The sequence below is a fragment of the Dipodomys spectabilis genome, unplaced genomic scaffold (genome assembly GCF_019054845.1).
Source record: "Dipodomys spectabilis isolate Male_0828 unplaced genomic scaffold, ASM1905484v1 ptg000532l, whole genome shotgun sequence".
Taxonomy (NCBI): domain Eukaryota; kingdom Metazoa; phylum Chordata; class Mammalia; order Rodentia; family Heteromyidae; genus Dipodomys; species Dipodomys spectabilis.
The window spans coordinates 1,100,915-1,123,563 of NW_024871209.1; the positions used below are offsets into that span (position 1 = coordinate 1,100,915).

Genomic DNA, 22,649 nt, shown 5'->3' on the forward strand with positions numbered 1-22,649 from the left:
GCCTCGCAGCCAGCTCTGCCCTGTATCTGTGACGAGACGGTTCCTCCCTTCCACTCTAGGGGCCGATTCAGGACTTAGTGCCACCCAAAACACTGCCTGGCACGGGGAAGGCTGTGCGTCTGAGCCGCTCCTCGTTCCTGGGGTGCGGTGGGGTTGGGAGTCAGCACCGGAGGAGGCGGGAGTTCGGGGACCGCGCGGTCCACGGAGCCCTGGCCGCGCTGGCGCGGGTCTGGCCTGCTGGCAATTTACAGGGCGGCTCCCACGCGCGATTCGGCCTCCAGCGTCCCCTAAGACGCCAGGGAGCAGGGTGGTTCTCATCCCTGGGTGAGGACCCCGCCGTCTTTCCGAGAATCTAAGGAAGTTCTCCGCGGGCACCCAGCACGGGCAGTGGGTTCTCCTTCCAGGCCAAACACGGAGCTCCGCGTACGGAGCCCCGAAGGCCCCCCAGCAGGCTCTGGCGGGGCAGCACGGCGCCCCGCGCCGGCCAGCCCGGAAAGTTTCCCTAAGCCGTCCCGAGGAGCGGGCCCGCCCCGGCCCAGGTAAGACACGCGCGCACACGCGCACCCAGACCGCCTCCCTCCGCTCCCGCTCGGGGGACGACCTCAGCCTCCGGGCCCACGCCCCGGCCACGTCCCGGTACTCCCGCCCAGCCCGGCGCCCCGGCTCCCGCAGGGCGCCCGTCCCGGGAGTTGTCCGGGTGGAACCCGCGCGGCGCGGGGCCCGGGGAGGCTGCGGCCGGCGGGGAGCAGGGAGGCGCCGGGGGCGCGGGGAGGCCGGCCCGCCGCTTACCTTCCTCGTTCTCGTCAAACACGGGGGGGCCTGTGGGAGTGGTTCCCGCCCATATTCCGCCGCGGCGGCCGCCTCCGCCGCTACATGCCGAGCCGGGGTGCGGGGCGCGCGCGGGACGCGGGACGCGGGGGGCGGGGCGCGCGCGGGGGGCGGGGGGCGCGCGCGCGCGGGACGCGGGGTGCGGGGGCGCGCCGGCCGGTGGTGTCAGGCGAGCAGCCCGAGGGGGCGGAGGGCGGCGGGGCGGACCGAGCGGGGCGGCCCCCGGTACGGGAGCCGGCGGGCCACGCCCCCGAGCCCCGCCTCGGGATCGGGACTGGAGCACGGAACTCCCCGCTACCTGCCGGGCCGCGGTGCGAGGAGGACGGGGAGGCGGGGAGAGGGAGAGGAGGCGGGAGGGGAGGAGAACGGGAAGGAGGTGGGGGAGGGGGCTCGTGCGCGCGGAGGGCGGGGCAGGAGGAGGGGGCGTGGCCCGCGTGACCGGCGCAGCCGGGCTGGGGGCGCTCCGGGCCCCGCCCCGCCGGGCCTGCCGCTCCGCGTGGCGGCCCCGCCCCCCGGCCCCCGCTGCGCCCCGGCTCCCCCGACCCCGGCCCCCGCTGCGCCCCGGCTCCCCCCACCCCCGCTGCGCCCCGGCCCCCGCTGCGCCCCGGTCCCCTCCACCCCCCCGCCCCCGGCCCCCGCTGCGCCCCGGCCCCCCCCCACCCCCGCCCCCGGCCCCCGCTGCGCCCCGGTCCCCCCCACCCCCCGGCCCCCGCTGCGCCCCGGCTCCCCCGCCCCCCCGCCCCCGGCCCCCGCTGCGCCCCGGCTCCCCCCACCCCCCCGCCCCCGGCCCCCGCTGCGCCCCGGCCCCCCCGCCCCCCCGCCCCTGGCCCCCGCTGCGCCCCGGCTCCCCCCCACCCCCCCGCCCCCGGCCCCCGCTGCGCCCCGGCCCCCCCCCACCCCCTGCCGTCCTCTGGGTATTGGTTCAGTGCGCCTCTGCCAGGGCTCGCCTGTGCCTCGGGAAACTGAGGCCCAAGGGTAGCCGAGGTTCGTCCCGGATCGTCCCGTGGGAGCGGCGGGGGGGGCGTGGGCCTCGGGCCCGCCCGCGGTCAGGAGCGGGGCTCCCACGCGGGTCCCGGGGAGCCCCACGGGGAGAAGACGCGGGAACCGGGTGCTCGGCGGGATTCCTGGCCGCATCCTGCCACCTGCCGGGCGGCGGGGGCCTCGCGAGGGCGGCGAGAGGGGGGGGGTGAGGGCAGAGGGGCCGGGGGGGGGGGTGTGAGGGCAGAGGGGCCGAGGGCGGGGGGGGGTGAGGGCGGCGGGGCCGGGGGGGGGTGAGGGCAGAGGGGCCGAGGGCCGGGGGGGGGGTGAGGGCAGAGGGGCCGAGGGCGGGGGGGGGGGGGGTGAGGGCAGAGGGGCCGAGGGCGGGGGGGGGGGGTGAGGGCAGAGGGGCCGGGGGGGGGGGTGTGAGGGCAGAGGGGGCCGAGGGCGGGGGGGGGGGGAGTGAGGGCAGAGGGGCCGAGGGCGGGGGGGGGGGTGAGGGCAGAGGGGCCGAGGGCGGGGGGGGGGGAGTGAGGGCAGAGGGGCCGAGGGCGGGGGGGGGGGGGGGGGAGTGAGGGCGGCGGGGCCGAGGGCAGGGGGGAGGGCGGCGGGGAGGTCTGCCCACCCCGCCTCCCGCCCTCCCTCCTCCTCTGCCTGGGGACCGTTCCCACCCACTGCAGGTCTCCGGGGAGGAAAGGAGAGGGCCGCTGACAAGCCGGAACATCCTCTTCTGCCAAGGGCAGAATCTTCCAGAAAGTGAGCCACGAGTCTTCCTCGGCGAAGGCCTTGGTGGGCTCTTTGAGGGCAGATGCGACCCTGTCCACGGCGCAGCCCCAGGAGCCCCCGTGCGCGGCTGGCCTGGGGTGCGTTTGGGGTGCGCGCTTCCCCGGCCCGCGCCGGACGGTGTGCGTGGTCTCCGGCTCTGGAGATGGAGGGGGCCCGGAGGAGGCCGGCTCGGGGCCTCCTGCACGCCGGGGGCAGCCGGTCTCTGCTCGGGGGCCCAGCGTCTGGAGGCCTGCGGCGGGACGCGAGCCACCGGGTTGCCGGAGCTGTGTGGTCCCCGGGACCCGGTGTCCTCCGCGCCCAGCCGTGTTTACGCGTCTGCTAGATCACAGTTTGTGTTCGTTGTTGTTGAGCCCATCGTAGTGAACACTTGCGTCTGTTTTGCTGAGAATAAATACCGTCTGCGCACTGTGTGCTGCCCGGCGGGAAGGCGGAGCGCACAGTGGCGCGGCAGTTTCCTGGCTCCCCAAAATAAGGGAAGAGTTTGGGCCCCACACTCGGTACTGGAAGTTTGCTCGGACAGCACATCCCCTGCGGGGACTGGAAAGTAGGAGCTTGACCAGCAGCACCGTGTGAAGCATTTGTGTGTGTGAGTGAGTGTGTCCCTGTGTGCACGCTCACTCACAGCAAGGGTCTGTGAAGGACAAATGTGAAGTGAGGTATCCGCTTTTCCTGGCTTTGTAAAACTCCCCCAGAGACATTTTCAGAGCCTGGAACTTGGTAGCCCGGCAAATCTGAGCTGCTCGTTCTTACACCGAAACCATGTGCGTAGTAGTTCCACAGTGACCTCAAATGAAGTGCTTGTGGAGAATCCAGCTGTAATGCAAACCAGGCTGGGGGCAGAAGGAAGGCTTTGCAGGCTGCCAAATGCAACATCCACTGAGTGTTTTTCCTCGCTTTCCTGCCTGCTTATGAGGGAGTCTGGGGGCTTAAGGGAGCCATCAAAAACACACTGAGATGACGCTTAAGGGGGCAGGAGTGGGGAGAGTCCATAAGGGCATTTTTACAGGAGCAAGTTACAGTCTTTTTCAGAATGAGACCTCCCTGGATGCTGACTTAAAAATACTCTTGTGGCCAGGCATCAGTAATACCTATTGCTCAGGAGGCTGAGATGTGAGGCTCACAGTGTGAAGCCATCCAGGTGGGAAAATCTGTGAGATTCTTATCTCTAATTAACTACTAAAAGGGGGGAAGGAGAGCTGTAGCTGAATTGATAGAATTCTAGCTTTGAACAAAAAAAGGTTGGGGACAGTGCCCAGGCCCTGAGTTCAAGTCCCAAGAGCAGCACACACACACACACACACACACACACACATATTATATGTCAGGTGCTGGTGGCTCACGCCTGTCATCCTAGCTACTCAGGAGGCTGAGATCTGAGGATCGTGGTTCAAAGCCAGCCTGGGCAGGAACATCTGTGAGACTCTTATCTCCAACAGACCACTAGAAAACTGGAAGTGGTGCTATGGCTCAAGTGGTAGAGCGCTCGCCTTAAGCTGAAGAGCGCAGGGACAGCGCCCAAGCCCAGAGTTCAAGCCCCACAACTGACCAAAAAAAAAATACTACAGATGATTTTTATTTTATGTGTCAGAAGCAAGAGGCTCTTCGTGGTGGTGGCAGGAGCCTCACAAAGCAGCAGAAATAGCAAAGACTGGGAAGAACACCTGATATTGAGGCAGAAGGGGTGCATCTGCAGGGTGGGGAGATTGGAAGGACAAGCCCTCCTGCCCTGTCTCTTTCTGTGACTTTAGATACATTACCTCCCCTTCCTGAGCCTTACCCCTTCCTGAGCCTTAGTTTCTCTATCTACCAATAGAAAAGAAAACAGAGTTGGGCCATATGACAGAGACTACTAATTACTTTTTGGTATCCATTTGGCCCTGCTTTCTTTTTATAAACATGCATCCCATTGAGCACGTGGCTGTGGGCAGGAGACTGCATTTCTCAGCTTCCTTCGAAAGTAGGAGTGGCCAGGTGGCTAGTTACAACCAATAGGAAGAAAGCAATAATGTACGTGCTAATTACACTCCTCTACCTTCCTAAAAGAGAGGGCAGGCCAGCTCCAGCCAGGCTTTAGGAGACAACACTCTAGGGAGTGACCACACAGTCACCTGGGGCCACAGTCCTTGACCGTCCCCCGGCATGGACTGAATGATACAGTGCCAGCCAAGCAAGTGTAAGGCCCTGAGTACAACTCCCCCCCCCCACCCCCCCCACCCCCCCCACCCCCACCCCCCCCCCCCCACCCCCGGCAAATAACCAGTGCTATTAGCATCGAAGAGATAGGGACCAGAGACACTGCTCTTCATCCTCCAATGCACAGGAACGCCCCTAAAAGGGGACATCCCCCCTAAAGTGTCAGCAGTATCAGAACCAAGACAGCAGCCAAAAGCCTAATTGCAACACCACACCCTGGAGCTCTAGCAGAGGGTCCGCTGCATGTGGTTGTAAGAGCCTGAATATATTGCATGGCGTGCACAGTTGGATACAACAGGGTCTCTGTGGCTGGCCCTGGGATTTCAGAAGGACTTGCTTCCAAATGCCAGCTGCACAGGCTCCAGCTCCCTCTCCACCACACCTCTGCTTTCCAGTCTGCTTACAGGTTGGGGGGGGGGCAATTACTTCCTGATCTCAAAGACCCCTGGACCCAAGTGGCATCATCCAGACCAAAAGGAGGCAAATGACAGTCCAAACAGGAAAACAAAGATTGCTGGGGAAGCATCTGACAAGTCTCCAGGAGGCCACGCTGGCTGTCAGTGTTAAGATTCACTTTAGCCATACACGGGGGAAGAGCTATGGAGACACCAGCTGTGGGGTGGAGGGGACAGTGGCAGGCTGGAGACGCTGGGTGCTGTGACAACACCGCTGGACTGTGCGCTCTCGCTCGCTCTCCTCTCTCCCTCTCTCTCTTGCTCTCTCTCTCTCCCTCTCTCTTTCACTCCTTCACTAAGAGCGAGCAAGCATTTTTGGAGCCTCTGGGCCTGGGAGCCAGAGAGGAAAATAACCCATTCCGAGGGCATGTCTTATAAACACTCAGCACCTACATATAAGAGGTTATTTCTGTTCTGAACCTGGTCGGAAAGGCAGGCCTCTCCTCCCTCCATTTCCAGGGTGATTTTTTGGAAGGTAATCCTGCAGTTCCAAGAGTCAAGGCAATCCTGCTGAACAAAAAGGAAGCAAAGGAATAAAAGTCCCAAGCTCCATCCAGATGAGGTGCAGTTAGGAAGAGCTGTGTGGTCGTGCACGAGGCTTCCTTTGTCTGCTTTTGGTCCTTTGCTTCTGTGCTTTGAAATGTCTCAGTGGCATACTTTTATAATGCTTGTGGCTTTACAGCTCCGATACAGACATGAGTTTGGCTGTCTGTGCCAGCCGGCACTGGGGCTTGAACTCAGGGTGTGGGCACTCAGCTTTTTCACTCAAGGCTAGAACCCTACCCCTTGAGCCATACATAGCTCCAAGTGTGGCTTTTTGGTGATTCATTGGAAATGAGAGTGTCACAGTCCAAAGGAGGATTCTCTCAGGAGAGGAACACGAAGGGCTGCAACACCTGTGTGCATCTCTTCAGACAAAATGATACTCATCAAAATGAACTCCAGGAAATGGAAGCAAGACATTTTGGGGTTTTTTGTTGCTGTTTTTGTTTTCTCTGTGTCTTGTTTGTTCCTTTATCTATCTTTGGGAGAGTAAGGGGGCCATAGAAATGGAGGGACAAAGAATGAACAAATGCAGCCGTGGTACTCCCTGGATACTGTGTTGAAAATGAACTATACAACTTGTGGGTGGGGATGGGAGGGAAAAACTAGGAGAGAGAGAGGGGAGGGTGACATTGTCCAAAAGAAATGTACTCTTGCCAGGTGCCAGTGCCTCACGCCTGTCATCCTAGCTACTCAGGAAGCTGAGATCTGAGGATGGTGGTTCAAAGCCAGCCCGGGCAGGAAAAGTCCGTGAGACTCTTATCTCCAATAAACCACTCAGAAAACCGGAAGTGGTGCTATGGCTCAAGCGGTGGAGTGCTCTCCTTGAGCTGAAGAGCTGAGGGACAGCGCCCAGGACCAGAGTTCAAGACCCACGATTGACACACAAAAAAAGAAATGTACTCTTGACCTGACTTATGTGACTATAACTCCTCTGTATATCACCTTTATAATAACACATTTTTTTAAGAAAATGCTAATGAAAGAGTCTCACAGTCTTGGCTTCCCAGGCTGGTCTGAAACAGCAGTCCTCAGATCTCAGTCTCCTGAGTAGGTAGGGTTACAGGTGCGAGCCACCGGTGCCAGGCTCACAGAACTCCTTTTGAATGTTCATGATAATCAAGGACAGCCTGTCTGAGCCAGCAAGAAGGCTTGGGGACTCCGATGCCACGAGAAGCTTTGGCTCTAAGTCCATGACACCCCATCAAGGTCGAAATTCTAAGTTTAAGTCCTGACTCTCCACCTCTTCCTGCTGAGAGCTCCCAGAGTCGCTGGGGGTCTGGCCAGCCCCTCTGGGGGAGATAGAGAAGGTACCCAGAAGAGGTAAGCCACGCTGCTCACTTCACCTTTCCACCCTTCTTGATTTTGACATTTATGCCCTGAACAATCACCATCCTTGGAGACTGGCTGTTGCCAGCAGAGGAAGAAAGGCACTATTGAAGGGAAAGGCCTAGAACGCCCACAGGTCACACTCCACCAGCCAGGTGGTGCCAGCAACCCCGAGGGGCTAAGCCCCTTTCTGAAGCGCTCTCTGTCCAAGGTTCAAGAATGGGTTCAGGGCTCGCCACTTCCTGCCCCGGCTATGGGGCTTCCTGCGAGGAACGAGGCCAAAACCCTCAAAGTGCTTCCGGAGAGAGGAAGCCAAGCTTCACACAGCCTGGTCTGAGGGGTCTGTGGGGAGAAGGGGTCCCCACTGGGGCCCAGGGGAGGAAGCTGAAGGATGGGGCCCTCCAGGTGGTGGCAACAAAGGACACCATTCATTCATTCGTTCACCCAGTCAGCCGGCCAGCCTGCTTTCCTCTGAGCTGGGCCTCACGTCCTAGGCTGAGATGCCAAGCCTCCGACCCCGATCCTCTCATCGCCTCAAGTGTACACGTGTTTAGCAGTTGGGAACCGAATTCCCAGGGCCAGCAGGTACAGGAAGCAGAAACAGCAGTTACTCCATGGGCTCTGGTCCTGGAGACTTGCATTTGGGGACCCGAGAGTCCTCTCCCACGCGCGTGGACGTCCTCGTCACAAAGAGGTGAGCTGTGCTCCAGTTCCCAGCTGAGCAGGGTGCCTGGTTTGATCATCCGCAGTGTGTCAACTGTCAAAACGCAGCCAGCCCTGCGTGGCACGTACAAGCGCTGTCTCCACCTCAGAGGCAGGGCTCGGGGTGATTTCTTGGTACAACCACCGGCCACCGTCTCTGCACTGCATGGGGCCGGGTCCCTGTCTGAGCCCCGGACAGGCTGAAGCTCGCTGCCCCTTAGAGCCTGCATCCACGTTCTGGGCTCATGGGGGGGGGGTCTCTTTTCCACACCCTTGCATCATCTTTGCCCCAAAGCCCAGCCCGAGCACGGTGTTTGTCCACATCCCTTCACTCAGGACCGGGTGAGATAACTTTCCACTTGGCTTTGCCAAGAGCAGAAGGAACAAGGTCCAAAACATGTTCTCGCCACAGGATGCTGGCATGGACGGGAGCCTGGAGGCAATGTCCTGGCTGGCGGCTCGGCGCGGTCCCCACCCGGAGCTCTGGCTTTCCCACGGCAGAGCCCCACCGCAGGATCACCCCTGGCCTCAGGAGCAGGCAGGAGCGGGCAGAACCCGGACCCCGGTGCTGCGGAGGGGGCTGGCTCTTGGCTAGTGGCTTCAGACCCTGCCACCCAGTGAGCTGCTCCCTGCAGAGAAGCAGAACCACCTCGCCCACACCCCTGGCAAAGATGGCGGACATCTAGCTTTGTGACAGAGCTAAAGGTATCAGCTAGGACTCAGACATGAGCCTGGCCATTCCAATCTCCATGCTTTAGCAGGTGACCACCATGGGACAGAGCACAGGGAGTGTGTGGGAAGTCCAACTCCGGGTTTCATCCACGTTACACAGGGCCAGAGGCAACGGCAAGCTTCTACACCTTACAGCTGTCTTGAGATTTTCCCAGGGTCCCTTTGAGGCTGAGAATAAAGGGCATTCCAGGCCCCCCAAATGGCTTATTGGAACATGCCAGTCTGAACAGCCCAAAGGGAGAAGGAAAAATGTTCTTCTTTCTCCAGAAAAGCTGAAAGGAGTGCCAAGCCAGGAAAATACTAGGTCACTACCGTCATCTGTTTTCTGCTGTAAGAGCAGACCACCTGAGGGTGGGTGGTTTATAAATTAGAGATGTTTATTCGGCCCCTGTTTATTCTGGAGCCTACAAAGTCCAAGAGCCCGGTGCCAGTGTCTAAGAGGATGTTCCACGGTGGAAAGCAGGAGGCAAGTACATGTGCCCAAGACAGAGAACACAGAAGAACACACGCTTATAACAAACCCACTGTAGAGATAACTAATCCACTCCCTAGGTAACGGCATTAATCGATGTTTGAGGGCAAAGCCCTTACAACCGGATCCCCTTAGAGGCCCTACCCTCTAGTCCTGCCACTCGGCAGTTACACTGAACCTGAGGCCTGGGGGCGGGGCAGGGTGTCCAAACCTCTCTAAGAGGAGAATGGCCTCTCCAGCCTGGGAGGTAACTGGGAACTCATGGAGAGAGACAAGGAGGGAAGAACAGAGCAGTTTCTTAATCTCCACACAGCCATTTTGGGTCAGAACACAGTTCTGTTCTCAGAAACTCCATGTAGGAGGGTTTAGCTCAGGGTTGGGGGCTTAGCTTTTCTGGAAGCACAGGGGTGGGAGGGGGGTCTTTATAGCTCACCTCCACAGCTGCCCTGAGCTGGAGTGAGCTCCCCACCGAAGGAGGCAAACAAGCAGATTCTGGATAATGAAACCAACATCGGGCAGGTTGGGCTTCGTAACAGCTAAGGTCCCCGTGTCAGTTAAGTTTCCTGGTGCTAAAACAAAGTGCCCCAGGCATTAAGCACACAGCTTTCCTCACTGAAGAGCCTGGCTCCAGGACCTTGGCAGTGCGGCCTCCGGGGAGGTCCTTCCAGCCAGGTCACGTGAAGAGATGACAGCCCAACGGTGGCTGCTCTGGAGATGGGTCACGTGGCCAGACAGGAAGCCAGAGAGAGACTCAGAGGGGCCCATCCCATTCTCCTGGACACTGACTGGCCCCATGAGCTCAGCATCCTCTCCCATGGGTGATAGCCTGATGGCCAAGCCGTGTCCCACCAGGCCCTGCTGCTTGCTTTGACATACCACCTCCTTTCAATCCTTCCGTAGGGTGATAGAGGTTCCAACACTTGAAAACACCCAACCCAGGGCCACCGGCCTTGGCTTCTGCTAATCTATGGAACCCCACAGAGATGTCCCAGCACCAGCTGGAACAAATCACCACACACAGTGTGGCTTTAAACTTGTTTACTGGGCACAGTGACCCATGCCTGTAATCCCAGCTACTCTATACTCAGGAGGGGCTGAGGCTGGAGGCCCTTGGATGAGAAGGCACAAGGGAGCTGGTAGAAGGAGCTGCTCCTGCTTTCCCCGGGACCACGCCCCATTCCCAGAGGCCCCTCCCACTTCTCCTTGACCACGCCCCCACCACTGAGTTTAGGCCTAGGAAGGAAACCAGGCATTCCCTACACAGCTCTCCCCGGTGGAGGTGAGGGACCCGCACACATCCTGGCTCGGTCCCTGAAGATATTCAGGGAACACACGGCTGCCTGCAAAACCAGATAGAGGCAGCCAGTGACCCCTGCAAGGGATCTGAACCCCAAACCCTAGATACACAAAACCCAGGGTCTGGACAGCACTGCAGACTGCCCAGGGAGATGTCCCCTGTTCACAGACAAGGAGCAGGTGCCAGGGCCTGGAAGAGATTTCTTCAGACCAACACAGCGAGGAGAGACTGAGCCGGGTGTCCAGGCCTGCCCAGTGTCTGGCACGCCATGTTCTGTTTCCCTCCTCTCTGGCTGTCTTGTCCCGGGGCCACTCAGGACAGGGCGACCTGGCAGCCCACCCAGGCCCCTGGCTCTGCCCTCTCTTGGAGCAGAAAGCTCAGAGGATCAAGAGCCCAGAGCCCCCGCCACCCTGCAGCCTCATGGTCCCTCGGTTTCCTTGCCAAGATGGGACCTATTCCACTCTCTGCTGGTCGTGTGATGCTCGGACGGGTTCACTGAGCAGCTGGCCACTCTCAGCAGCTCTCCTCCAGCCCTGGTCTGGGGCAGCCCACGGACCCCACAATCTCCCCTGACCGCAGATCCCGCTTCTCCCACATGCCTCTCGTCCCCGGGGGTACAAGGACAAAGGAGGCCAGGGCACAGGGTGTCTCACCTGGACATACGCACCCCAGTTTCCCAAACGGAGGCAAGTTCCCTGAGCCTCCGTTTCCCCACCTGGAGAATGGGAGTGTTCTATGGCCCCTGCCTCTGGGGACACTCTGAGCTCAGAGCACTTGGAAAGTCACAGTGCACCGGGGCTAGCTCTGCTGGGGCTGGGCCGCGTCTGGTCTAGCTGCTTCCTCACTGTGGTCTTTTAGGGGAAGCACATCCTAGAAGGGAGTGCCCCTGCGCCCCGCAGCTCACATCTAAGGACACAGATCTTCCTCTCCTGTGTCATCTTTCCCCCTGCTGGGGTTTGCAGAGATCCGCACAGCCCAGGCCAGCGGCGCAGCCCATCCTCCCACCAAGAGAGACCCAGGGCATAGCTGACCAGCCCCACCGAGGACAACTTGTGTGGTGAGTGTCAGGTCCGTGGACAGACTTCCTGAGCCCACTCCTCCAAGCTGGAGGAAACTGGCTCCATCCTTCCAACAGCAGACCAGCCAGTTGAGTTAACAGTCTCCATTCTGTGGAGACACTGTACTGAGATCATGACGGGGCTTGATCTCTGCCGAACCTCATGGTCTCGCTCCTCTCCCTGCCTCTCTTCCTCCTCCTCCCTCTCATCTGCTGCTCCTGCCATTTCACAGAGAAACGTCTGTGAAGCAAGAGCCTGCTTGCCTTCCCAGTGGCCCCTCCAGCAGCCCCTGATCTCAGCACAACATCCTTCATTAAAGATGGGTGTCCCTGCCCAGGTGGGCGTGTCCCCTCCTCTCCCCCACCCCCCTGGGTTGACCAGCCCTGGCCGGGCCCTGCAGGAAAGAGGCGTGGAGCCTGGAAGCTGGACCACTCCCCACCCCCAGCAGCTATTTAAAGGGGCAGCCGGTGTGGCTGCAGGGAGCCCAGCATCATGGCCCCCTGGACGCTGTGTCTGCTGCTGCTGGCCGGTCCCCAGGCTGGGCAGGCTGCGCCTCCGACCTGCTACTCCCGGATGCTGACCCTGAGCCAGGAGATCACTGGGGACTTCCAGAGCCTGCAGGCTGCGGAGGGTGCGGTGAGTCTCTCTCTTCTGCCTCCACCTCTGGAGGCTCATGGAAGACTAGAACCCAGCTCCCCAACTCCAGCCATTGGACCAAACCAAATTAGCGCCCCACTGAGTTCAGAACTTCAGAGTTAAGAAGGACAAAAGAACCGTGATAATTTAGACCTCTCATTCACTTACTGGTCAAGATGGTAGTGCACCCCTGGCTGCTGAGGACACAGATCACTCAGCCTCCTGAGTCAGTTTCCTGCTAAGACAGAAGGACAGAATGACAGCTTATGACAGGCCACACAGGACACAGGGTGCTCTGCTGCAGCCCGTCCTGTTCCCAGAGGAAGACCAGGGACCTCAGAGGGAACGTCTCAGACAGGTGTTAGGAGGGGAATCCAGGCCTCTGGATCCTAGTCCAGGAATGAAACAAAGTACATTGGGTTAATGGAGAGTGTGGGTAAAACATAAAGTTGTCTCTTGTCTGCTTGTAAATGCTTCAAGCAGAGCCTGGTGTTTCTCAGATGTTGGTGTTCATGGGATCCGAGCCACCCTCTTGGTGTTTGCTTTTGAAAGTTAAGTCTCACACATTTATAAAAGTAAAATATTTGCCTGGTAGAAGGGTTGTGTGGGGGGGGAGGGGGCAGCGGGAGCGCACAAAGGACAAAGAAGAAAGCAGGTAGCCACCCGGTGGCGAAGGCTGGTGTTGCATCCTGCAGGATGGCCTCTGAGCGCAGGCCTCCGAAGTCGGCTCAGCAATGCCATCAGGTTTGCACTCACTTAAGTACTCCGCGGAGTACACGATCTTCCGCGGGGCATTTGGGACAGATAATTGTTCTATCTCGGTAATTTCATACCTGAGAGGGAAACTGAGTCAAAAGGTGAGACTGACAAGTTCACACAGGGAGTTGGTGAAGGGCAGGGCTTTCTGCCCTGCACGAACATGACAAGCACAATGCTTTAAAAATCTACATGCTGTGTGCACTTGTACATGGCCATATTTGGTGTCATTTACTGTATCTGTTACAGGTCAGAACTGTGTAGACCTGATTGTGCATCCTTATTTTTAGGTGTGTCTACCTATGTACATATAATCATGAATGTCTATGTGCAGTTAGAGAGCTGTCATGCCGAACAACTACAAAACCTTTATATATATGAATACATAGACATCACTTTATATCTTTATGCACCTGTTTGTGTGTATGTATGTACAAAACAGTGTCCTAAGTCATGGCACATCTTATAAAGTTTGAAAAGTCAAATTCCAGAAAAGCAATGGCCTATTTGTGACTGCAAGCGACAGACAAAGCAGTATGATTTTGTGGGTGTCAGGGCCTCCAGGAAGATTTTGCATAGGGCTGGGCACCATAGTACATGCCTGTAATCCCAGCTCCTTAGGAAACAGAAATTCAGAGGATCCCCAGTTCAAGATCAGCCCGGTTAAAAAGAAAAACAAACCAGTGAGACACTCCACCCGAACAAACAAGCCAGATGTGGTGGCACCTGCCTTGGACCCCGGCTATCTGGGAGGTGTAGGGCGGCTGGTCCAGGCCAGCTACAGGACTGCATGAGAAAAGCTGTAAAGGAAAACAAAAAGGCTAGAGGAATAGCTCGAGCACGGAGCCTGGTGAGCAGAGAGGCTCTGTGTTCAAACCCCAGCTCAGCTGTCAGGGGAAAGAGAAGGAGGAGGAGGACGCGGGACCCGGCGAGGTGCCCCGGGCGTCCAGCAGCTGCGTTCTGTCCGCAGGAGCCGTGTGTGAGGAACCTGCCCGGGCTGTACCTGGACATCCACGTAAGAGGGCCTGCCCGGCCTGGGGCGGGGCGGGGCCTAGAGGGAGGGGGCGGGGCCGGGGCGGGGGGCGGGGCCTCCGCTCCTCCCACCACCCCGCCCGTCCCCGCCCGCAGAACTACTGCGTGCTGGCCAAGCTGCGGGACTTCGTGGCCTCGACGCAGTGCTGGCGGACGGCCCCGGTGGACGCCCTGAAGGACAAGGCGCGCAAGCTGTACACCATCATGAACTCCTTCTGCCGCAGGGTGCGAGGCCAGCCCACGTCTGGTGGAGCCTGGGGAGGGCGGGGCCTGGGGAGGGCGGGGCCTGGGGAGGACGGGCCCGGTGAGGGCGGGGCCCGGGGAGGGCGGGGCCTGGGGAGGGCGGGGCCTGGGAGGGCAGGGCGGAGAGAGACCGGAGGGATGGGGCAGGGTGGGCGGGGTGAGGAGGGGCGGGGCTTGGGGAAAGGTGGGGCAAGGAGGGGCTGGTTTCTGAGGGAGGGGTGTGGCTTGGAGGAAAAGGGCGGGGCTTGGGGAAAGGGGTGGGACAATGAAGGGCGGGGACTGGAGGGAGGGGCTTTCAGAAGGGGCGGGGCGAGGGGCGGGCCTGGAGGGGGAATGGGAGGGGCTTGGGGGAAAGGTGGGGCAAGAAGGGGCTGGGCTTTGAGGGAGGGGCAGGGCTTGGGGTGGGTGGGGCTTCTGGAGGGGGCGGGGCCTGGAGGGTGGGGAGGAGCGGTGATCAGCGGGTGCCAGGACTGCGCAGCCATTCCGGGGAGGCGGCGCTGCGCTGCTCGGTCCCGGCCTGCCCAGGGCCGCCGCCCGCTGCTTCACCCGCCCACTGGGGTTCCTTCCTTCCTTCACCTCCCGATCCTGATCCCGTGTCTCAGGACCCCATGTGCTCATTCATTCATTCACTCACTCACTCACGCGCCCGCAGTGACTTACTCCTCCGTAATAACGGCAATGCGGAGGACGAGGACGGGCGCGCCGTCTGGGGCCGAGGGAGGGAGGCCCGCTCCGCTCCCCCTCCCTTCCCCCCCCCCCCCCCCCCCCGCACCGGCGCGGCCGCGCTCACGGCCCGTCCTCCGCAGGATCTGGTCTTCCTCTCGGATGACTGCCAGGCCTTGGAGTACCCGGACCCGGGCCCGGCCACCGCGGGCCCCCCCGACGGCCAGAGCTGAGAACAGCCCGACTGACCCGAGAAAGCCCGGGAGGGCCCAGAGCCCCGTCCCCTGCCCCCCACCCTCGTTTCCTGTGGCCCCGAACCCCCCACCTCCCTGCTCCCTGTCGAGGGCAGGGCAGGGCTGGGCTGCGCCGAGGTTTGCTCCCAGCTCCGCTCAAGGCCCTCGGGCGCTGCCTGTCTCCCAGAGGACCTGCTTCCCCTTTCCCACCCTCCCTGCTCACGCCAACGCCCAGAAACGGTCTCGCTATTGCGATGGTTGCAAGGCTGACATCAAGATGGAAATCAATAAAGGACATCTTCCTAACTGGAAGCAGGGGCCTGCTGTGATGGGGGGCAGGGGGAGGGGGAGAGGGCGCGGGGGCAGGGGGACGGGGAGGGGGAGAGGGGGCAGGGGGGAGGGGGAAAGGGGCAAGGGGAGGGGACAGGGGAGGGGGAGGGTGAGGAGCCTCCCAAGGGAGAAGCTGCACCTTCAGCTCTCCTGGGTCTCTTCAGAGACCTGCTTGTAGACTGCTTAGCCTTCCTAATGGCAAGAGCCAGTTCTTATGGTAACATACCTGTGTGTGCATACACACACACACACACACACACACACACCCCAGCATTGGTTCTGTTTCTCTACAGAACTCTAACATTGAGTCATTACTGTGTTTTCCTCACCCATGGCTAATACAGTAACCAAGGTCATCTTGACCTCTACTATGGACTACTGCAGCAGCCACACAATAGGCCTACCAGATAATTCTCATGCAGTATCAACTATGATCTGGGGCTGGTGGCTCACACCTGTAATCCTAGCTACTCAGGAAGCTGAGATCTGAGGATCACAGTTCAAAACCAGCCCAGGAAGAAAAGTCTGTGAGAATCTTATCTTCAATTAACTCCTAAAAAGTTGGAAGTGGAGCTATGACTCAACCCGTCTTGAGTTCAAAAGAAAAAAAAAAGCCAAGTAAAAGAGTAAGGCCCTTAGTTCAAGCCCCAGTAGCAGTACACACACACACACACACACACACACACACACACACACACACACACACACACACACACACACACACACACACAAACTATGGCTTGCCTTTCTCCTGTTGAGAAACTTTCTACAGATTCCACTTTGAATGAACTTTAACCTCCCACACCTTTCAGCCTCACACCCCTCCCCCATGCCCTCACCACCATTATCCTCTATGTGCATCCCATGAGTCTGTGCTAATGGCCCATGGCCCGTTTTGCTTACTTGTGTACTGTTCCTCTCAGGCTCTCTCCATGCCCATGCACCTCCTCCCACTCTTGACTGGACTGACACCACCTGGTTGCTCAGCAAATATCACTGGGACATTTATAGACATTGAGTCTATTACTGAATAGACCAAGCAACATCACAGCTAAGATCCTGCCATTTTCAGGTGACTGTACCCAGTCTTTCTTCACAAGATATGCATTGTTTGTCCACAGGAGGTACAGCCCCACCCCCAGACCTTGATCCTATGTTTTCAAACACTGCGTGTGCACATGCACACATAGGCACACACACACACACACACACACACACACACACACACACACACACATCTGTGGACATTCAATCTCATATTGCTCTGAGTCTTTGTATAAAATACAGTGGAGGCCTGCGCGGAGCCCTTATCTTCCCCTCTGACACATCAGAGTGCTGAAAGATGGTAGCGCAGCACTTTTCCTGCTGAGATCAGCATTACACCTTCACATCCAGGGCGATTTAAGCCAAGGGAGAATTATGAGGCAGGAAAGGAAAAAAAGTCCCCAAGGTTTAAGTTCAGTTGCGGTGTAAAAGTGCTGGGCCTGCAGAATTGCCACCCGTGTTTGTAGACTGTGCAGGTCCGCAGCTTGTGGATCAAGAACAAGCAGGACTCGGGGAAGGCCGTCCTGACAGCCATGAGATGTTAGAAGAGAAGATGGAGGGACAACCGCACAAGAACAGAGTTCAATTACGTGGAAGATGGCAGGTCAGCAGTAATAACTTAGATTTATGTTCCGACATGGTGAGGCACCCCAGGAATTATATGGGCCCTGGATCACATTTCTAAACCATTTATAATCAAGTTCCTCAGTGTAGCTCTATTTTTTTTCCAGAATGTTCTGGCAGTGAGACAGAGATTGGAAAAAGTGCTCTGCAGCCTTTGAGTTTTAACTCCCTGATCGCCATCTATTTGGGCAGCAGCAACCTGGGCCAGGAGGCACCCTCCCCACACAGCCACTCGATGCCACATGCAGGGTTTAAGCATCAGCCACCTGGCAGGGAGGGTCTGAAGCTGGTTTCCTTTGGTGCCCAACCAAGGGAAGAAGGCCCAGCCTGCCCCTCCCGGTGGAGCCTCGGTCCTGTGCGTCCCCTGCTGTCCATCCATAGTTTACAGCACATAGGCATTTCATGGGTCACAGGGGGAGGCCAGGGCACAGCGATGCTTGCTAGAAATGGCTGCTGGGCCAGCTCTCTCCCCTCTCCCCTAGGATGGCCAGGGTGGGAGTGACCTCTTCTCTCACAACCGCTTGTGTAGCATGTGTCACTTTGCCAAGTCCTCTTGTGTCTCACGTTTGGGGGTGGGACGGTGAGGTACCACCACCGGACTGGGCTGGAGAAGGGAGGGGTGATGATGGGACCACAGCAGATGTCCCGGCTGCTCAGGATGCATTGTGTACAAAGCACGTTTGACCTTGAAGCCAGCCCAACCTAGTAGTTACCCCTCTAATTAGGATGATGATGATGATGAAACAGGATAAACCCACTTGAGGGACAGTTATCTGACCCTGGTTAGGTAGTTAGGGGGTAAAAGAGGGCTGAGGTAAAGGGCATCCTGGCAGGCAACAATGGAACAGCACCAATCACCTTTCTTATTCCTGGTGGGCCTTGGCAGGTTCCAACACATACACAGGTGCTTAGGGAGGGGATCCAATCAGAAGACAGCTCCCTTACTCAGGTGATCCAATCAGAAAGTTCTTTGCAAAAGGTAAGGCAAGCCCCACGGAGGTGGGGAGAGTCCAATCAGAGCTCTGCTGCCCAGAGGGTGGGGATCCAGTCAGAAAGGCCTTCCAGAGCACGAGACCAGCGCCTTAACAAATCAAAGACCCACTCCACACGGTTGACTGGACCAGGGACAGACTATCGGGCAGGGCCAGGCAAAGAAACTATGGGTTTTTTTCTGTGACGAGGAATTCCTTCTCCACTCTTGGAGTCTGCTCCCCCAACTTTCCTTTCTTCCCTTTTGGATAAACTTAAGTGGGTGCATACTTTGCTGCCTTTTTGCTCTCTTGTTGGAACCTGTCCATGGACGCATCACTCACGGTGCACAGCCTGACTAGGGGCAGGGTGGAGAGCCAATGGTAGAACCACCCCAGTCTAGCAAAGATGGAGGGAAGGCTGGCTGGTGGACATGAGCAGGGAGATGCAAGCAGGAGACCTCCTTTCTCATGTGCGTGGGCCACGGAGATGTCCCCACAGGTACACCATGAGCACTGGCCATGGATGACTCCCTGCAAGAGACAAGCTAAGACTCCTGGAGTCGCAGACTGAGCAAAGACAGCCAGGCAGGGTGTGAGGGCCACAGGAAGGCTGGAGAGCAGGAAGCAAAAGCAGCACCTGGCATGCAAGAGCCCAGGCCTGTACAGTGCAGAGCACCGAACACCTTGGCCTGGTCCCCATACGTAGGCCTGCACAATAGCACCCACGGAGCAGGGTTTCAAGGATGTCAGCCACTACCGAGGGGACAGGGATCTCTCTTGGCTCCTGCTACCCCGCAGCACACCAGCCATCAGGATAGGTAGGGACCAAAGGACCCTGGTGGAGTCAGGGAATTTGGACACACAGCCTGGACAGACTGGGAGAAGCTGAGTCATCTGAGAGCTGCCCAGTGGCCTGACAAATGTTATTCATCGTACACAGATTCACACCTGCAAACAAGGCTCTCAGCTAGCAAATATTTATGCAGAGACTCTACAAACAAACCGTCAATGTGACCTTCCCGTGTGCATTTCTAAAGTGACGGATGGCGCTCAAAGGTCGAGGCAGCGGCGGTGCAAAGCCCTTTAAAAGCCAATACACTCTCATGAATGCCACTGATGATTGAACGCTGTGCATCAGTCATCAATATTGCTCCCAGACGGTGCATGAAGTAGCCAGGGCCCAGCCAGCAGGGGGCAGAGCTAAGCACACTGGTCCTCTAACCACACTGCCCAGGGCATCCACAGGGTCCTTCCTGATGTATATGTGGGAGGACCTGGTGCATCCACAAACCTGCCCCACCCCAAAGCTTCCAAGTGTCCCTAGAATTAAGAGATGCCACAGGGCCACACAGGAGTCACCTGGGAGAGGACTGGCACTGGCCTGGGAGGACTGAGCGACAGCACCATATGACTCCAGCCAGCCCCTGGTTCCTCTTCCACCCCATGTGCTCAGGTACAAGGTGGGGGCCAGGAGGAGCTGGTGCTGGGGGGTGGGGACCTTCAGGGTCCTGTCCAGCCTCCCTTTCGGGTCATCAGCCTTCCAGGAGGGGGGAGGGCAGAGGTGAATTGTGCATCCCCATCTCCACACAGCATGGCCCCTAGTGGCCTGGGACCAGAGTGACTGACAGCTGAGGTCTGAAGAGCCAGGAGAGAAAGGCATCACTGCCCTCTAGTGGCCACAGGCTAGGGATGTGCGGGTCATGCAGCAAACCTGGCTTTTATCCATGTGGAGACTTCATTGTGACTGGGTCTCAGCGCTGGGTGACAGGCATGGCCTCACCCAGGCACACCCCAGCGCCAGCCCCAGAGACAGGTGTGTGTGTGCGTGTGTGTGTGTGTGTGCGCGCGAGTGTGCGTGTGTGTGCTACTCAGGGACTATAAGTCACCCCTTTCACTGTGATCCCTGCAAATTTCTTACCCATGTCCCTGATTCGTTAACCAGGAGGGCGAACACAAAACGAGCACTTGGCTACAGCCGGCCATCTGACGGCCACTGCCCTGAACTCAGGCCCTTCTGACATCCGCGCTGCACCCATCTGGACCATGCCTCCGCCGCAAGCCTGCCTGCCATCCGAGGCCCTGCCAGCGCCTCCCGGCAGCCAGACACACGGACACGCACGTGCATGCGCACACACACAAGCAGGAGCTGGGAGGAGCAGAGTGGGACACGGGGGAAGACCACCCACTAGGCAGGGCTCAGGAAACTGGCTTGCCTGGCCTGGGCAGCCCACAATCCCCAGGTGTGTTTGTTTCTCTGCACCAGGACAAACACAACACAGCAATGAAAAGGAGCAGAGGTTCCCCTCATTTACCATTTCAGAGGTCTAGGGCGGGCGACCGGAGGGAGTCGCAGAGCAGAGTGATACCTGGCCCCCTTGTGTTCCATCTGGCCCCCAGCCTGTGGGATAGGGCAGCCCCGGGTCCGGGCAGGCCTTCCTCTAGTTAGTGGTCTCAGGCCGCGCTCTCAGACACGCCCAGAGCGCCCGGGCTCCGTGCCTACCCCAGCTGCTTCTCCAACCAATCAGTGATGATCAAGAGCAGACACTTTACCTGGGGTGGATGGAAGAGATTGAATCTGCCTGAGTGGCTCCTGAGGCCTGAGGAGCACTGGCACCGTTGATACTGGCTGGAACACAGAGGCCAGGGGCAGACAGGCACACGGGCCCCTTGTGCCGAACGAGGCCCAGCTCAGCCCCAGCTCAGACCACTGGCACCCAGCCCTCCGCTCTGCCCCTGTAGGCTCCACTTTGGACTTTGTAAAAGGTCAGCCTATTTCCTCTTAACTGTGAGGAGGAAACATCACAGGAGAGAGGGATTGGGGTGTTGTTGCCATTTAAGTATGGTGAGGGTTTGCCCTTCTTCACATCAGCCAGAAGGTCCCAGGCCTGTCCCGGTCTCCATGCCTGCACTCCTGACCCCACCGACACCTCCAGGGCCTTCAGCCTGTGTCTATGCTCTCCCAGCCCCAGAAAAGGCTGGTGTGCGTCTGTCTCGTGGAAGTGACTCCTGGGGCACCGCAATGCACCATGGGAGCCTGGCCACGGTCCTGCACCCAGTACTGCCTCAGCCTCAGCTCTGAGGACAGATACCTGGGGCCCATTGGTCCTCCGCTGTGTGTGCTGTCCTGTCCTACCTAGTAGCTACAGCATGCTATGCCTGATCCAGCCTAGCTTTCTCCCTGCAGCCCAGGGAAGTCAAGCAACCAGTCTAAAGTCACACAGCGGTGTCGGGGTCCACTGCCCTGTGCCCAGGCTGCATCCTAGCAAAAAGCCAGCCCTATGGGGAAGATACAAAATCCCCTGCTGACGGGAGCAATAGACAAGACAGAGCTTCAGTCTCATGTTAACGGTGCTGTGAAACTTCGCAAAGCAAGAGGTTGTGAAAGCGTTGGCCTGGGCCAAAGCAGTGGAATGAACCAAATCCTGTGAACCACAGAAGTCAGCCAATAAAAGGAAGAGCCCAAAACGGCTTCATTGCTATTATAAGGGTCATTTTTTCCCCTTATAAAAAAAGAGTAATTTTCGTTTACAGGGACCTTGGGCAGTTTCCCATCTCCTTTGATGTTTTATGACGTCTGCAAGGCCGAGCCGCCTTCTCAGGCTGTGGAAGCTGCAGATGTTTTACTTTCAAATTTGCAAGGTTATTGTTCCATCAGGAGCAAGGAGAACACAGCAGCCGGGGTTCCCCAGACCCGTCAGGCGGGGTGGGGAGGGGCCTAGGGATGGAAATGGATTTGCAGGGGACTGCGGCCCCTCACCCCCAGCAGCAGGAAACACAGACTGGGGAGCCCACAGTGGAGTCACTGTCCCCAGGGAGAAGCTGAGGCCCAAGCATAGGCCCTGGGGGCCTCAGCCACTGCCCTGTGCAGGCATCTGGCACGCCCCACTAGCCAGAGTGTCAGTCCGCCCAGTGCCGGGCGTCAGTGGTTGCTGACGTTGGAGAATCTGCGTCCACAGGGCCCCCAGTAGCCACGGAGGTCTGAGGTCTGATGACATGGGAGGACCAGACGATGGTGACGAATGGGGTGTTTCTGTTCCCACGCCAGCAGGATCAGGGGCAGGTGCTGCTCCCTCAGAGCACTTTGGGAGCGCTCGGTGGGAAGACATTGAGAAGGAAAGGTCATAGAGCTCAGGGCAGCCTGGAAGACTGCAGTGTACTCTGGAGCACAGGACAGGACTCTGGGCCCTGGTAGAATGAGGGGGGGGGGGCGTGTTTCAGGACTTCCACGAGGAAGTGGCCAGGCTGTGGGCTCTGGGGTCATCACCCGGTGTCTGAGAGGGACAGCCCTGGGAGGACAGACCCTCCTCCATCAGGATGGCCGGAGGTCGGAGCATGGCCGTTAAGGTCTGAGTGGGAAATGTCCACAAGGGCTCCACAGACACTGGTGCCATTTGGAGAGATGGTGGGAAGCTCAGGGGGCGGGGTCTAGCTGGGGGAAGTAAGCCACTCAGAGCAGGTTTGGGCATCTTTATCTTGTCCCAAGTGCTTCCTCCTCCTCCTTTTCTTCCTCCCTCTTCCTTCTCTCCCTCTCTGTTTTTCCCTTCCTCGCTCTCTTCTCCCTCTCTCTTTCCCTGTCTTTCTCTCTCTCTGTCTCCCTCCCCTTCCTGGCCTCCATGAGGAAAGGGACTCCACCATGCACTTCCTCCGCCATGACATTCTACTTCACCAGGGAGCCACAGACCATGGGGCCATGGGCCATTGATGGAAACTTCTGAAGCCGTGACCTGAGATAAATTCTGGCCCT

General features: G+C 58.7%; 2 protein-coding genes across 2 annotated transcripts in view; one reads left to right on the plus strand and one right to left on the minus strand.

Moving 5' to 3' along the window:
- The window catches only part of Stk32b (serine/threonine kinase 32B), a 175,422-nt gene extending 174,519 nt beyond the window's left edge, over window positions 1-903 (minus strand). The window contains exon 1 of the mRNA XM_042670318.1: window positions 790-903. The gene's annotated coding sequence lies outside the window, so the exon portion shown is untranslated. The remainder of the gene's footprint in view (window positions 1-789) is intronic.
- A 10,933-nt stretch (window positions 904-11,836) lies between these two features.
- On the plus strand, window positions 11,837-14,936 carry Cytl1 (cytokine like 1). The gene is made up of 4 exons (XM_042670312.1): window positions 11,837-12,009; window positions 13,736-13,780; window positions 13,894-14,022; window positions 14,847-14,936. Exons 1-4 carry the CDS (start codon window positions 11,866-11,868, stop codon window positions 14,934-14,936), a joined length of 408 nt encoding a protein of 135 aa, XP_042526246.1. The 5' UTR covers window positions 11,837-11,865.
- Window positions 14,937-22,649: the final 7,713 nt, after the last annotated feature.